Source organism: Ruditapes philippinarum, unplaced genomic scaffold, assembly GCF_026571515.1.
Source record: "Ruditapes philippinarum isolate M1 unplaced genomic scaffold, ASM2657151v2 ctg3851_1_1_1_1, whole genome shotgun sequence".
NCBI lineage: Eukaryota > Metazoa > Mollusca > Bivalvia > Venerida > Veneridae > Ruditapes > Ruditapes philippinarum.
This window is the reverse complement of record NW_026866543.1, coordinates 290,119-308,779: the sequence shown is the minus strand read 5'-3', so window position 1 is coordinate 308,779 and position 18,661 is coordinate 290,119. Positions and strand designations below refer to the sequence as shown.

Genomic DNA, 18,661 nt, shown 5'->3' with positions numbered 1-18,661 from the left:
TATAATATAATACTATACAATTATTGACTAGTGAGACATTGAATATGATATGGTATTCACCAGTAAATATCATATTTTTATATGACATATGCCGATGAATATCAAATCATATTCAATGAATCATTCGTCAATAACTGTTTTTATTATTATATGACCAGTCTACGGTAAAATATACAATTAAAGAGTAAAACAAACCTGTAACTGTTTGTAGGTTGAGTAAGAATATATAATTTATCACAAGGTAAATATTCTGCTGTAAAAGCTGTATATAACATTGATGGCTGACCAGCAGTGAACCTGAAATATTAAATGTATATATTTATTTATTGTTATCTCATATACATGTTTGTATTTTGTTGTGATTAGTCATGAAATTCTTTCTATGGTTATTCCCACTGTACCTCTGCTCTGGCATGTACAGAAGTTATCAGTTCCTAGCCATAGTAAAAGCAACTAGTACTGGTAAATTGTTTGATAGCCTGCCCAGGAACAATGTTGTGGCTGAACTGTGATCTGGTAAATTCAATGTGCCTTACTGTCATGATACCATGGGTAAATTACCACCACCGCCACCCTCACTATTGTTCTTATGAATGACCACCAACATCAAATTAAAAATTTAAAAAATATCAACATCTTCATACTTACTTACACAGAATTTAAAAACAAAATATCATATCAAGAAACTTACTGAGCAACTCTTGGAACAAAACTTTTTCCATTTTCCCTGAAAAATAGAATGCTAAAGTACAGAATATTTCTTGTTGGTGTTGGGTATTTCATATGGAGATTTTTTTCCACATTTAACTTTTTTTATGGATTTTACAGAAAGAATTTTTACACTTATATTATACACAATTTAAATATTATACACAATTTAAACACTTTAACATGTTCACACTACTTGAAAGGGGGTGGTAGGGAAGTGTTTGGGGCCCAAAAAAATGTGTCAAGAACTAATTTGCAGTATATCTCTTCAAGAATCTGCTTATGATTTATAGTGGTATATAGGCGACTTAGATCTATAGAAATCTAAGCCAGTGCCCCCAATCATATCTATTCTATTCATACTGGCATTATCCCATCATTAACTTAAACCAAAATCAGCCAAAGACAAGAAATCTGAGGATTGCTTGATTGTGTGGGTTCAAACCCTATAAGGGGCAAAAAATTGTTTCTTTAAGCGAAAATTTATTACTCCAATTGCTTAGTACTGGTTGCTTCAAGGTGCAGATTTGAGAGTATGTCTATAAGCTCTTCGCTTCTTACACTATCAAACTGATATAAACAAAACATGTTTGTAAAACATGTATGCCCCCTATCAGCAGCCAATTAGTCATGTGGCCTGGTTATTGTGACTGACTTTTGACCAAGTGACCAAAAAGTCAATAGGGGTTATCTATTGGTCATGACTAGTCACTGGGCTATTGTGACCGTAAAGGTTGTGTGCAGCAATTTTATGACAAAGTTATCACAAATTTTACCAAATAATACATGTATATGCATAAATTTTATGAATCATGTTGGCCACTTTAATGACAATCCAATTTCTTACATTTCAATAGACTTGAAATGTGCATACTAAAAGCATTTTAGTTTAATAAAAAATATCAACCAAGGCAACTTGAGTTGTTGAGTTATTAGTCAGATACCTTTTTACATACAAGGTCAATGTGACTATGACCTTTGACTCTTAAATCAAAGGGGGTAATATACAGTCCAAGACCAATGCACCTGTGAAGTTTGAAGGTAAAGGGCCCATGAGTTGTTGAGATATTGATCAGGAACTGTTTTTAACTCTAAGGTCAATGTGATCTTGACCTCTGACCCCTTGACCCAAAAAAATCACGGAGGTTATCTTCTGACCAAAAACAATGCATTTGTGAAGTTTAAAGGTCAATGATCTATGGGCTGTAGAGTTATTAATAGGAAAATGTTTTGACATGCAAGGTCAATGTGACCTTAACCTTTGACCACTGGACCCCAAAATCATTGACATAATGACCCAAAAATCATTAGAGGTCATCTACTTTCCATGAAAGACCTCCCTACCAAGTATGAAGACTGCATACACAAAAGTTATCAAGATATTGAGAGGAAATCATTGTAGCTTACCGACAGACATGTCAGATGGACAAGCGCCATACTATAATATAACCAATGTTATCTTTGTGTACACTTACTTTGCCTGAACTGAGAACAAAAGCAATGTTGATACACACTGCAGACTCTGTCCTACTGTCACCTTTAATATAACAAGATAATATTATATTACATACTAGTAATTGCTTACATGTAGTTTTCACAAATCTGTTGTCTGTTTTGTTCAGTTTAATACCTTAAATCATCAGAAACAGTTAACTGCATCTTTCTCTACATTTCAAATTATGCATCAATAAAGATTGGTACTTGGTTTATATAACTCTTAAAAATATTTTTTGACATCAGCTTTATCAGAAGTTTGGAATATATCATTACTAACAGAAGGTAAATAAGTCATACATTTGATCTTAATGTTAAATGTGGGATACATATTTATATCACTATAACTTACCGCCGGATTATGAAGTGTGTGATATATATCATCATTATTCACTACAGGTTTACATAGTGTGTGATACATAATTTATCATCATTTCTCACACCAGGTTTATGTAGTGTGTGATATATATCATTATAACTTACAGCAGGTTTATGTATTTATGTAGTGTGTGATATATATATATATATATATGAAATATTTTATCCTGAAGTTTTAAAGAATATCCTTCTATTAAATAATCACAGAGGCCACACCTCTGTTCGTTGCATTTTTTAACACAGGGCATTATATAAGGATATTCTTTAAAACTTCAGGATAAAATATTTCATATAAAAGAAAATATGGACTGTACTGTTGAAAATGTTTTATATGTTTTAGTTTGCAACGGCTGCAAAGAATTTTACATAGGCCAAACAGGTGACAAACTCAGAAACAGAAAAACTGTTCATGCCCAGCAGATAAGAGACCCATCAACCAGACAATTACCTTTAAGTGAGCATTTAGATAAATGCTCTAAAAAAGACCCGAAATTTTGTATTTTCCCATTTTATAAATTTCACAGTAAAAACGTTTCAGCTAGGTTATCTAAAGAACGCTATTTTATTGATGTTTTTAATCCAAAACTTAATACTATATAAATGACGTTACTATTTTTAGATTATGCGTACACATGTGTACACAAAAACGTCGTCGTTACTATGCGACGACGTCACATTTGCCCTGATGATCATAAGAGAAACCGGTTGGGCAAATAATTAAATAAGTTAACTCATGGACTGTGTTTTTTGTTTTAATTTATATGTGACTTTTTTTCCGGCACTTGTTTTCATTTTTGTATATATATATATATATATATATATCATTATGACTTACAGCAGGTTTATGAAGTGTGTGATATATATCATTATAACTTACAGCAGGTTTATGTAGTGTGTGATATATATATCATTATGACTCACTGCAGGTTTATGTAGTGTGTCATATATATCATTATAACTTACAGCAGGTTTATGTAGTGTGTGATATATATATATCAATATGACTTAACACAGGTTTATGTAGTGTGTGATATATATCATTATACCTTACAGCAGGTTTATGTAGTGTGTGATATATATCATTATACCTTACAGCAAGTTTATGTAGTGTGTGATATATATATATATATATATATATTATATATATATATATATATATATATATATCATTATGACTTACCGCAGGTTTATGTAGTGTGTTGATATATATCATTATACCTTACACCAGGTTCATGTAGTGTGTGATATATATCATTATAACTTACAGCAGGTTTATGTAGTGTGTGATATATATATATATATATATATATATATATATATATATATATATATATATATATATCATTATGACTTACCGCAGGTTTATGTAGTGTGTGATATATATCATCATTATTCACTACAGGTTTACATAGTGTGTGATACATAATTTATCATCATTTCTCACACCAGGTTTATGTAGTGTGTGATATATATCATTATAACTTACAGCAGGTTTTATGTAGTGTGATATTTATATATATCATTATGACTTACCGCAGGTTTATGTAGTGTGTGATATATATCATTATAACCTACAGCAGGTTTTATGTAGTGTGTGATATATATCATTATACCTTACAGCAAGTTTATGTAGTGTGTGATATATATATATATATATATATAATATATATATATATATATATATATATATATATATCATTATGACTTACCGCAGGTTTATGTAGTGTGTGATATATATCATTATACCTTACACCAGGTTCATGTAGTGTGTGATATATATCATTATAACTTACAGCAGGTTTATGTAGTGTGTGATATATATATATATATATATATAATATATATATATATATATATATATATATATATATATATATATATATATATATATATATCATTATGACTTACCGCAGGTTTATGTAGTGTGTGATATATATCATCATTATTCACTACAGGTTTACATAGTGTGTGATACATAATTTATCATCATTTCTCACACCAGGTTTATGTAGTGTGTGATATATATCATTGTAACTTACAGCAGGTTTATGTAGTGTGATATTTATATATATCATTATGACTTACCGCAGGTTTATGTAGTGTGTGATATATATCATTATAACCTACAGCAGGTTTATGTAGTGTGTGATATATATCATTATACCTTACAGCAGGTTTATGTAATGTGTGATATATATCATTATACCTTACAGCAGGTTTATGTAGTGTGTGATATATATCATTATAACTTACAACAGGTTTATGTAGTGTGTGATATATATCATTATACCTTACAGCAGGTTTATGTAGTGTGTGATATATATCATTATACCTTACAGCAGGTTTATGTAATGTGTGATATATATCATTATACCTTACAGCAGGTTTATGTAGTGTGTGATATATATCATTATGACTTACCGCAGGTTTATGTAGTGTGTGATATATATCATTATAACCTACAGCAGGTTTATGTAGTGTGTGATATATATCATTATACCTTACAGCAGGTTTATGTAATGTGTGATATATATCATTATACCTTACAGCAGGTTTATGTAGTGTGTGATATATATATCATTATAACTTACAGCAGGTTTATGTAGTGTGTGATATATATCATTATACCTTACAGCAGGTTTATGTAGTGTGTGATATATATCATTATACCTTACAGCAGGTTTATGTAGTGTGTGATATATATTATTATACCTTACAGCAGGTTTATGTAGTGTGTGATATATATTATTATACCTTACAGCAGGTTTATGTAGTGTGTGATATATATCATTATACCTTACAGCAGGTTTATGTAGTGTGACATGTAGTGACATGTTGTTGGTAATATATATATCCTCATTAATTACCAAAGGTTTATGTTGTGTGATCTATATCATCATAGCTCACTGCAAGTTTCTGCACATGTTCTTGGTAATATATATATCATCATAACTTACAGCAGGTTTATGTAGTGTATGATATATACCATCACTCCTTACAAAAGGTTAACATAGTGTATGATATATATCATCACTCCTTACAAAAGGTTAACATAGTGTATGATATATATCATCACTCCTTACAAAAGGTTAACATAGTGGGAGATATATATCATCATTGCTTACAGTAGGTTTATGTAAAGGGTAATATATATATCATCATCATTACTCACCACATGTTTATGAAGTGTGTGATATATATCATCATTTCTCACGCCAGGTTTATGTAAAGTGTAATATATATCATCCTTGCTCACCACATGTTTATGTAGTGTGTGATATATATCATCATTTCTCACAACAGGTTTATGTAAAGTGCAACATATATCATCATTACTCACCGCATGTTTATGTAGTGTGTGATATATATCATCATTTCTCACACCAGGTTTATGTAAAGTGTAATATATATATATCATCATTACTCACCACATGTTTATGTAGTGTGTGATATATATAATTATTTCTTACACCAGGTTTATGTAGTGCGTGATATATATATATATCATCATTACTCACCACATGTTTATGTAGTGTGTGATATATATCATTATTTCTCACACCAGGTTTATGTAAAGTGTAATATATATCATCATTACTCACCGCAGGTTTATGAAGTGTGTGATATATATCATGTTCCAGAGTTTCCTGAAGTTGTATCAAAGATTTGTTTGTCTCAACAGGGTATAAAATCTTACTATCTGGAAGTAAAACATCAATACATTTAAATGAAGAGAAGAGTTTACTGAAAAACATACATTAATATTATAATTATTAATTTATTATTATTATTACATGCATATATTTACATAACTTGTACTTCGTGGAAGAATAAATTACTAATTAAGTTTATAAACTGAAAGAGAATTGCAAATCAGTAACAGAGACAGTACTGTACCTTTGAGACTGTAATTTGCTCTACAGAACTGTATCCATGGATTATTAGATATATCTGCAGGGTAACTAAGGTTTTCCTTCTTTAAATACTGAAAGAAATACACAAATTTCATTAAATTGCACATTTGAAAAGGAAAATTCTTGTACATTTATTTTAATACAAAATTCTAGGTTGAATGTAAAATGTAAAAACTAATTAAGAAAAAATGAATATTGTACTTTTGTTCTATTCTTGCCCTAAGTTAAGGTTAAAGCTTTGCAAGGCTTTTCAATTTGGGGGTGATTTTTTCAGAATTATATAAATGATTCTGGAAAAACAGAGTGCACAAATGATCTGAAATTTTGCATATATGTCCAAACCTATATCAATTGAAATATTAATCTTGACAAATTATTGCTGGTCCTGTCATCTCAAAATGCCTCAGTGGAGTCCCTTTAACATGCAAGTTATTTGCTGAGTATCCCTATATATACATGTAGTGTACATGTATTTATCTATATTTAATTTGTTAAAGATTAATTTTCACTTTTAAGTGCCTTTGAAAGATTTTAAGCAATAATTCTATTCTTTTTAGCAAAAGTTGAGGGAATGATTATAGTAAGGGAAGGATGGGGGAACATTTGAACAGGGGTCAACTTTTATTTTCGAATAGATATCTGTATTGAGTATATAGTATAAAGTCATGACCATGAACTTACCTGACCAACTTTCTCCAGTTTAAAGCCAGATTTCTTATCTGTAGGTGAAACAGCCCTCAAATCTTCAATAGATTCTTCCTCTTCTCTCTATAAGTATACATAAATCATATATATCACAATATCAAATATCATACATGGACAATATAGTGACAAATAATTGCAAAAAGTAACCACTGAATGTAATTTATTATTACTTGTCTATATTTATAACTTCATGTAAAACCTGTACACTTTCTTAGTCAACGTTATGCAATTATTGACTAGTGTGCCATTGAATATAATGTGATATATTGACCGTGGCCATAGCAAAAGCTGTGCATACAAAAGTAATTCAAGTTTATACTCATCGATGCGGTGTAACCTTTAACTATAATAGTAAAGTAATGATATCTTAATCACGAAATATGACACAAAGAACAAAACGCAACAATTAAAATTAATTTTAATTATGTTGACTTGTAATAAACAGTCTACGATGTATGGTCATTAAATATGAGTCTTAATCTATTTTTAGACTGGGAAAATCCAATTCAGTCAGTGAATATGATACTACACCCAGTGAATATGATTTTATAAAAATTTCTGTTGACTAATGATTGGACCAATGACATTGCAGCTATATTTAGATCCTATAATAAACTTTATTATGGAACAAGGAACTTCAAATACAATCTAAGTACATGCATATTGTACAAGAATAATTGATGTAAAATCTGTACATAAATGATGAAAAGTTTAATACATACTGGAGTGAACTGGGCGAAATTATCTGTAAGGAAATCTGCTACAAAATTAACATCATGCTGGGTCATCTGAAAAATTGTAACAAATTATGATCATTTAAATACTTGTTTTTGTTTATTTCTCAATACAGTCAAACCTGGAAACAAAGGTCATCCAAACGAGAGATTAAACTTATTATGTATTTGTAGACAAGTGGTCTTTATTTGCATGATTTTCTGTTCTATTTAATTAATGTAAGGAGTTATAGAGTTGTTTTTATTTACAGGGCGATTTTTGTAATGAGATGGTCTTAAACTCATGTATAAATATTTTAGCAATTAAAAATAAAATACGAAACTTTAATTAAATTTTACTGAAAAGTACCTACATAGATACATTGTAATCAAAGTACTAAATGTATAAATATCGATTTTGACCATGTTTGTGAACAGAAATCATAAAGTAGACTACTGTAATAGTTTAGTACAGTTGCCATAAGGTCAAAATGAAGGCCAAACAACTGTCTCAAATGCTTTTTGGGCTGCCTCAAAACCTAGATAACACTCTCTGTTGTAAGTGATAAAACTAAAACTGACCACTTCTTATTGAAAACTGACTGTCTCAGAAAACTTTTACTAACAACCTAGAGTTGAAACTTGAAACATATGATACATGTTATATTGCTGTATGTCAAATAACATTAACTTACTGACCTTCTCAAATAAAATACATTGTAGTTTGATGGTCCTCTAGTTAGATATAAGCTTTCCCTACTTTTACTTCCAGTATATCACCAGTTTGTAATAATATTTCAGCTTCATATCACTCTACATTTCCTGAATATTTTTTTCAGCAAAAACTTACTTCTCCACTTTAAACAAGAGTTTTTAGAAGGACAGCATGCTCAACTATTCTCAGTGCTTGATAGTAATAAAAGAGCTTGGATAATATAGAATTTTCAAAAATATTTCTGTCAATATCCACATAAGAGTTATGGGCCTTGAACATTGACCTCCCATTAAGTGTGTAAAATGTCCAGCAGTTTTAGGTATACCAACTTACATGCAAAAACTTAACCAAGGTATGATGGTGACACTGATGCCTGAAATACGCACAATAGCTTTATTCCGCAAATAGTCAAGCTTAAAAGCTTCAAATCAACGGATGATAGCCAAAACTTGGCAAATGAGGGTTTTTTCAAAGCTATACCTGAGGTACAAACTTTTATCATTATAGCTTTACCATGCACTACCCTTCACAATAGATTAGTCAATCTGTTTCACTCAAGACTGTATTATAAGTTTATTGCTGAGAAAATCCAATATTCTAAATTCAAGAATAAGTCTATTGAATTTTTTTAATGGATGATGTAATTTCAAACATTATGTCATTAAAAAAAGTATACATATGTAATGGAAAAAAAAGACTTGAACACTTAAATGAAAAGCAAGTACAATACTTTACCATATTTTTTTCATCAATATTACCTTGTTGAAACTTCAAACAATACACTTACCTTACTTAGCTCAGGAGGTGGTTTTTCATCTGATAATCTTAAGATAACTGTAAAAAAACATGAAATGCTTAATATTGTAAAGATGAAATCCGTAATTCCATTTTATATGCTCTGCTACCCTTTAACTTGTTTCAAAAAGTGCCAATGTGCATAAAATGGAAAAGCTATTAGTTTCTTAAACTAGCTTTAATGATGTAGGATTCTGAATAAAAATAACTGTGATAAAGTAAAGACAGAAGATTTTAAAAACAAATAACACAAAATAACAGAAAGAAGTTCTCTGTCTTTTATGCCCTACCATCACAGGTCATTTGAAAAACTCCATATGCCCCTCCTAACATTAATTTTTGCAAAATAGGCATCTGTCTACAACTACCAGCAACTACAAGATAGCTGGATAATTTGTTCTCAGATTATTGACTAAATCAAAGATTCTAAAAATGTGTAAATAGAATAAGCTAACACAAGTGTAACAAGAAATATCCCCATCTAAGATAATGTTTCACCTTTGGAATTAACTTACCTACATAAAGCCATCTGAAGAAAGCTTTAAAATTCTTTATACTTCCATCAATAACCCTGAAATTGTGAAAAATTCAATAAAATAATACATGTATATTTCACATTGAGAAACATTTATGAGAAAGCATACTGCCAATTTACTAAAGGATAGCAGCAGTGGTCAACTGGTTAAGCTGTCTACCTCTCAATCAAGGGATCGAGCATTAAAGCCCTACTGGCCATGTTTCCTCATCGGACACCAGTACTGGCTAGTCCCAGTAACAAGACTTGTGAGTGGTTCAATTAACTACAAGCAAGCATAGTTAAATGTTTAAAATAAAACATTTTTAAAAGAACCATAAGGTTTAGCCAGCCGTTTGACCTAATTGAACAAGGAAGACAAAAACTAGATCTCCAACTGCTGTGGCATTTACCGTATAAGTACTTATTTCTGCAGGCTTAATATTCTGCGATTTTTGTTAAAATAAGGGGTTTTAAATTTCTGCGTTTTCTATTTCTGCGGTGTTATCATTCTCGCATTGATGAGTTTCATATCTGCGTTTTAACTAAGATATTTGTACAAAATTAACTGATAAAAAGACAACATTTCAAGATTTCATGATGTTACATTACTTCCACGACTGATAATGTGTTTCGTCGTTATCAATTAGTATCGGTATATGCACGTTAAAAACAAACAAGAAAATAACATGCAATGACAAATTTTAATACTGTAATTGTATAAATATGAAGTGTGAAAATAAACAATGGCAAAATCGCACATGGACTTAATATATTGTACAAATGCATATGTTTATAGCAGGTTTTAATGAAAATAACAAACAAGGGTAATTTTTGCATCACCTGTCAAACTATAATTATAGTTGTTTTTTAAGCTATTCACAAAAAAGACCCATCAAGCTTGGGGTGAGTGAAAATCATACAGACATGATAATTATTTATTTCAACAAAAAGAACAAGCAAAGTAATTTATTTTTAACTATTTTATTCATGACGGATACATAAAGAAGACAATCCTATCTACAAAAGCGGATAACTACACATGTTATTGTATTTATACTATCCCGGTAGTTTAAATATTTTGTCATAAACAAAAGGAAAGGCTTAATTTTCTGCGGTTTTTAAATCTGCGGTGACGTTATGAACCGCAGAAATAGCAGAAATAAAGTTCCAGCAGAAAAAAGTACTTATACGGTATTAGAATTAATAATATCAATTTACAAACTAATTTAATGTTACTGTTAAGATGAGAACAGAAATTTATATCAAAGTGTGCAAAATTTCCTTGCAAAAGAGTGGAAATAAGAATCTCTAAAGCACTTCCAAACCGGCAAATTGAAAATATTACAGGTTTGGTTTGACTGACAGTACTGGAAAGTGCAAACTACCATCCATGGCCCCCTTAGCGCAGACTTAAGCAGAAATCAACAGTTTAGTAGAAATGGTAAAAAATGTTATCAAGAAACATCCCCAGATATGTTCATTCAGCAGTTCTTATCGCACGCTCTATGAAAAGCAATGTATTGTTCCCAAGTAAAAAAATGTTTATTTATTGTTTGTTTTCAGCATATAACCTGCAACAAATACTTGAACAGGAAAGTAAAACTGAAAGTCCTTGGTATACCCCATTCCAAAGACAAAGATATGCCCGTATTTTTTTTTTTTTTGGGGGGGGGGGGGGGAACTTGCTCAATTATTTTTATAATTCTGATAATAAATTATTCTTACTGTTGAAGTTCACTAGTTTTTAGCACAAATGATCCTGCTGCCATCTCAGCCTTGTGTATACTTTTGTCATCTACACCAAGAACACCAAACTTCTCATAACATTTAGACATACCTTTTAGTTCACTTAGATGATACACTATAGCTTGACTTACACTGGAAAAAAACAATGTGAACCAATATCATGGCTATAACATTCCAATACAATATATTTTTTGACAAATATAACAAAACTTCAAAAATTTCATTGGCAAAAAAAGTTCACAGGAATAAAGTTTGATTGACAAATGAAATTTACAGGGGAAAAGTTTCAATGACAGATGAAGTTTACAGATTTCAAGTTCCATTGAAAAAAGTAAGTTTACAGGAATAAAGTTTCAATGACAAATGAAGTGTGCTTGAAAAATGAAGTTGATTACTTTCTAAGAGTTAAAGCAATATGTGTTTACATCTCCAAATAACATAATGGAAAATAAATGTGGTATCCAACATCAAACAAACCACTGTTGCTTCTACTTATTTTTCTGAATTATTTAAAAAGCATCATATACCCTTACAAACCCCCGAAATGAAATGAGCTTTAAAGGAGTCAATAGGTGTAACAAGATGTTGAATGTATCCACAGAACACTGATGTATCCACAGGACACTGATGTATCCACAGGACACTGGTGCTCTCTCATTCAAGTGTTTTGTCAGTCTATAGACAGTGTGATAGCAGAATAGCATGAGAGAACAGTTTAATTGGACTATAAGTGGGGGCATAAAAAAGTGCATTATCTGTCAGTGAATTTATTTTTGAAATATCATATTTAATATATCATTATTTGTCATATTTAATTATAATTTACGACATCATATTTTATTTTGACTTTAGATGTCATATTTTATTATCATTTCAGACATCACATTTTATTATAATTTAAGATGTCATATTTCATAATCATTTAAGATGTTGTACATTGTATTTCATTATCATTTAAAACTTTGTATTTCATTATCATTTGTGCATTATCATTTAAGACGTTGTATTATCATTTCATTATCATTTAAGACATCATATCTAATTATCATTTAAGATGTTCTACTTCATTATCATTTAAGATGTTGTATATCATTATCATTTAAGATGTTCTACTTCATTATCATTTAAGGTGTTGTATATCATTATCATTTAAGATGTTCTACTTCATTATCATTTAAGGTGTTGTATATCATTATCATTTAAGATGTTCTACTTCATTATCATTTAAGGTGTTGTATATCATTATCATTTAAGATGTTCTACTTCATTATCATTTAAGATGTTGTATATCATTATCATTTAAGATGTTCTACTTCATTATCATTTAAGATGTTGTATATCATTCTTACGTTTGTAGATGTTTCACGACAAGTTTCTGTATATTGGAGTATGACGTCTCAATTGAATGACCTAATTTCTTTAAACCCTGTAATAGAAAACATATACCTCATCAACGTCAATATCATCCTTGTAATGAAAAATATAATATCATAATATATCATAATTTTTCTAAACTTAAAATTCAGATATAAATAATATCAAAAGGGAAATAACTGTTAATATGTTGTCCAAGCCAAACTTGCCAATGATATGCACAGCTACATGTCGACTAGGAAATAATCATTATTTTAAAATTAAATCCATTTCAGGCAAGGGTATTGGAGAGATGGTGCCATCTAGTTTGCTTATATCAAAAGTTTTTCCATCAGTATTTAAGTCTATCTATGGTTACCAATTCAAATGAAGACAGCATTATACATAAGACATGTCTATAGATGCATTTTTATGTTCAGATATGATCAAACAATTGTGGTATACAAACCGTATTGTAACAAGACAAAAAATTTCTAACACTTCAAAATTAATGTTAAACAGGAGAAACTTTGGTCCTTTACTACAAAGGAAGATTGTGCTTATTATCATACCTTACCTTATCTGTAAGTTCATGAGATAGGAATGTCTTGAGTTCAGAACTGAAACAAAGAGAAAATGAGCCGCGTCACAACAAAACCAACATAATGCGTTTGCGACCAGCATGAATCCAGACCAGCCTGCGCATCCGCGCAGTCTGATCAGGATCCATGCTGTTCGCTAACATACTCTATAACAAGTAGAGAAACTGATAGCGGACAGCATGGATCCTGATTAGACTGCGCGGATCGCAAACGCATTATGTTGGTTTTGTCATGACGTGGCTAAAATATAACTTCACACCACTGATACCTGAAGATTCACATTCTACAAATTGTATGAAGATAATAAGATAATACAAAACAAGAGCTGTTAATAGGATGGCATCTTGATTAGCCAGTGACCTATTATGCTGCTATATAAGTGTGTAAAGTTTTAACCCATGTCCTTCAGTAGATACAAACTTGTAGGCAAAAAATTGAAAGCGAGGGTGACACAGAGGCCTGCATGAGTACAATAGCCCTCCCTATTCTTTGAAAAGTCAAGCTAAATTTTAAGAAAAAAATGCTCACTTTCAATAATAGTATATGACAGTTCATTAACAATTTTCTGCTCAAAGAACAATATTACCTGATGCTCCATCAATATCTTATCATCATACAATGTATATAAGAATGTAAAAATATGAAACACAAACCTGGGTGTACCAAACAATAGTAACTCTAGGAAGTCATTGCTAACTGTACCAGCCCCAGCTGCCTGAAATACAGACATTTATAAATGTTACAAGGTCGTACTTGTGTGGAAAAGTTTGTGAATCCTGAATCCTCATTTTTCTTCAATAAAATTTACACTTACCCCTGCAATATATTCAAAATGGTTAACTCACTACTACAGTTGAATTCACTGTTTGCTCAATGATCTTGAAACAGAATGACATCATTTTTGTTAATATTTGTTTTTGACACATGAGCAAATATCATGTTGCAATACAAACTAAGTAGGTAAAGTAATGTATATATATATAATCTTTATAGTCTCATCCATACATAACATTTACAACATTTCAATTACAAATTGTAAAACATAAAATCATAAAATTGCCTGTATGGTCATTTTGAGAGACTAATACATAGTTACAGGGGAGACAACTCCTCAGTCCATATTGCAAATACTTCCTATATGTACTGAAGAGTTACCTATCTGTTCATCTGAATAAATCCAAATATAACTACATGTATATGAGATTTACTTGAATACACCACTTTGTAAATATCAACAGTTAAACTTGCTAGTCTGTTACTAAAATCTAGATAAACAAATCTTATAAAACCTTGACAACTCAATACTATGACAAAATCTCCTGTTATCTGAAAGATAGATTAAAATATGGGTCTCACTTTAATCAGAGTAAACTAAAATTAATTAACCCTTTCGCTGCCAGAGGGTTATTTATTTATTGATCACCTATTTGCCAGAAGGTTTTCTAAGAAATTACTATATTATTAATTAATAGAACTATTATTATTTGTTATTACTATTATAATAATTATACATGCTAGAATAATAATAATTATTGTTTATGGTATAATTATCTATATTTTTTATTATTATTATTCTTATAATTATTATTATTATAATAATTACAATCATAATCATTATTATTACTATTATAGAAACGGCAAAAGCCGTCCATATGTTGGCAAATACGCCGAAAATAATAGGGACGGCATATGCCGTCCCTATGGCAGTAAAAGGGTTAACAAATGTACTTTAGTCTGCAATAAAAGTAAGTTAACTAAAACATAAAAAAGTTATTATAAGTTACACATAAAATAACATCAAGTAAGTAAAAGAAGAAGTATTACTAAAATTACAAATAATACTGTTATAAAAAAATTTATTTATTTAACAAATTAATTCTTTCTTTTAAAATAGCGCAACAGGTTTTGGCAGTTTCCCTTACAATATCCTTGTTGTTGAGAACAAAAATAAGTTTTTCCTGCTTATTGAGATTAACAAAGTTATTATCTATTTCCATGGATTTAGAAATTAACATCTGTCCTAGATCATGGTAGGCAAAGCATTCGAACAGAACATGAATCTCATTTTCAATTGAGAGTGTATGATAATATACAAGTATTTGTTTGACATGAACTTAACTTTTTATACTTCAAAAATGCAAGAGATTTTTCCAGAAAAAACACATTTTACAAATAAGAATTATACTTTTTACCTGTTTCTCTTCAGCAAAATTGTACAATTTTGAGTCCATCTCTAAAAGGATATCTTCCCAAGCCTCCTGCATTTGTTGAATTGTCATTTGCAAATACTGAAAATATATGATTGTACATAATTATACATAAATTCTGAAGAAAGTTAACAGCCACTATGGATCACAACTTCTGTTAAAATCAAGATATCTACATACAAATGGATCTATCACAAAAAGATCACCATTAAATTAAAATGTTCAATTTGGATTTCTCAATACATTTGTGTATTGATCAAAAGGTTATCAATTTGAAGAGAAATTAACAAAAGCCACCTTGACTGTTACGTTAAAGTTTTTGAATTTTGCTTAAATTGCTATAACTTTGTTCTTAATGGACTGATTTGATTCATAATGACAAAAACACTGAATAATTAAAGAAGTATGATCTGTATATGACCTAGATTGCCAAAGTTAAATATGAAATATATTACATTCTGTAGAAAAAAAATAATGAAATTATGTTTTCTTTGAAATATCACTCACTACCATGTCCCTTTTTGTTTGCATTATGATTAAGAAATGAGAATAAATAAGTTTTCAGAAACTAAGAGCACTGGAAAAGGCAATTTCGAACAACACCAGGACTTTAGCAATACCTCAATTTTTTATTTGAAAATGTCAACCAAATTTAAATGTGTAAAGAAAAGCCTTTTAAATGAAAATGTCTGTTACACACATTGTTTAGTGGTATAATTCTAAAATCTAAATTTCAGAGCAGCAAGCTTAATAGCTTTTTTGTTTTTTTATGACGAAAGCTAGCTCTTTTTCAGTTTATAATTCCTGCATGTCATACTTGTTTAGTAGTTTAAATGTACAAACATTACTAAGTTTGTTCTACTACCTGAATCAATGTTGCTATCTGACCATATTTCAAAGCTAGAAGATGAAGTTCTTTATCATGTGATGCCAGTAAACTTGTATCAAACTGTAAAAGAACAAGGCCTGTTGTTAGAAACAGACAAAATGGCCCCTAACCAGTAGCCTGTTGAAAACGCATAACCTTTTATTTACAACAAAGGCATGGTTACTATAAACAAGAGCTGTCGGTAGGACAGCAACGCTTGACTTTTCTTAGTGCTTGATAGTAAAAACAAAATGCTTGATACAGTTACCTCCTCCAGTTTACAGGTTGGGATGCTGATGGTGAACAAGTGTGCAAAGTTTCAAAGCCATATGTCTATGGACTTTGAAAATATTTGAGGTATTACAGAAACTTTAAGGTAAATTCTAAGTCGAAAAAGGGGCATAATTCTGTCAAAGTGCTTGATAGAGTTACCTCCTCCTGTCTACAGGTTGGGGTCATGATGGTGAACAAGTGTGCAAAGTTTCAAAGCCATATATCAATGGACTTTGAAAATATTTGAGGTATTACAACAAGAGCTGTCGGTAGGACAGCAACGCTCGACTATTCTTAGTGCTTGATAGTAAAAAAAAATGCTTGATACAATTACCTCCTCCTGTTTACAGGTTGGGGTAATGATGGTGAACAAGTGTGCAAAGTTTCAAAGCCATATGTCAATGGACTTTGAAAATATTTGAACTATTACAAAAACTTTAACGTAAATTCTTAGTCGAAAAAGGGGCATAATTCTGTCAAAATGCTTGATACAGTTACCTCCTCCTGTTTACAGGTTGGGGTCATGATGGTGAACAAGTGTGCAAAGTTTCAAAGCCATATGTCAATGGACTTTGAAAATATTTGAACTATTACAAAAACTTTAACGTAAATTCTAAGTCGAAAAAGGGGCATAATTCTGTCAAATGCTTCATAGAGTTACCTACTCCTGTCTACAGGTTAGGGTCATGATTGTGAACATTAGTGTGCAAAGTTTAAGCCATATGTCAATGGACTTTGTAAATATTTGAGGTGTTACAAAAACTTAAACGTAAATTCTAAGTCCAAAAAGGGGCATAGTTCTGTCAAAATGCTTGATACAGTTACCTCCTCCTGTCTACAGGTTAGGGTCATGATGGTGAACAAGTGTGCAGTTTCAAAGCCATATGTCAATGAACTTTGAAAATATTTGGGGTATTACAAAAACTTGAATTGTAAACTCTAAGTTGAAAAAGAGGCATAATTCTGTCAAAATGCTTGATACAGTTACCTCCTCCTGTCTACAGATTAGGGACATGATGTAGAAGAAGTGTGCATAGTTTCAAAGCCATATGTCAATGGACTTTGAAAATATTTTAGGTATTACAAAAACTTTAACACAAGTGTTTTCGCCGACGCTCGGGTGACTACAATAGCTCTACTTATTCTTATCGAATAGTCGAGCTAAAAACTTTAACGTAAATTCTAAGTCGAAAAAGGGGCATAATTCTGTCAAAATGCTTGATAGAGTTACCTCCTCCTGTTTACAGGTTGGGGTCATGATGGTGAACAAGTGTGCAAAGTTTCAAAGCCATATGTCAATGGACTTTGAAAATATTTGAACTATTACAAAAACTTTAACATAAGTGGTTACGCCGACGCCGACGCTTGGGTGACTGCAATAGCTCTACTTACTCTTATCGAATAGTCGAGCTAAAAAGAACAACTATCCATGATTTTTTTGACATCCTTGTACAACCTTCACTTTTCTGTCAACATGGAGGGCATTTCATTGTCATAATGTTCAACACATTGATTCATAGTAATTTTTAAAATCCATCCAGGAATAACAGAATTGTGGACTGGACACAAACATCAATGCACTTTATTAAAAATTCATATTATGACTCTGGATCTTTCAGTGTGACCTTGGCCTTGAGCAAAAGACCTAATTCATGTTATGACACATCGTGATA

At 30.7% G+C, this 18,661-nt stretch overlaps 1 protein-coding gene across 1 annotated transcript in view; it reads right to left on the bottom strand.

The window, feature by feature from the left end:
- The window catches only part of LOC132732823 (anaphase-promoting complex subunit 4-like), a 31,338-nt gene that overhangs the window by 3,486 nt on the left and 9,191 nt on the right, over window positions 1-18,661 (bottom strand). The window contains exons 7-21 of the mRNA XM_060719337.1: window positions 16,713-16,796; window positions 15,833-15,928; window positions 14,294-14,355; window positions 13,616-13,658; window positions 13,035-13,111; window positions 11,665-11,817; window positions 9,938-9,993; window positions 9,415-9,461; window positions 7,922-7,987; window positions 7,176-7,262; window positions 6,478-6,565; window positions 6,183-6,280; window positions 2,184-2,245; window positions 692-727; window positions 196-297 (exon numbers count right to left, since the gene is read on the bottom strand). Of these exons, the coding sequence (XP_060575320.1) occupies window positions 196-297; window positions 692-727; window positions 2,184-2,245; window positions 6,183-6,280; window positions 6,478-6,565; window positions 7,176-7,262; window positions 7,922-7,987; window positions 9,415-9,461; window positions 9,938-9,993; window positions 11,665-11,817; window positions 13,035-13,111; window positions 13,616-13,658; window positions 14,294-14,355; window positions 15,833-15,928; window positions 16,713-16,796 (1,157 nt within the window). The remainder of the gene's footprint in view (window positions 1-195; window positions 298-691; window positions 728-2,183; window positions 2,246-6,182; window positions 6,281-6,477; window positions 6,566-7,175; window positions 7,263-7,921; window positions 7,988-9,414; window positions 9,462-9,937; window positions 9,994-11,664; window positions 11,818-13,034; window positions 13,112-13,615; window positions 13,659-14,293; window positions 14,356-15,832; window positions 15,929-16,712; window positions 16,797-18,661) is intronic.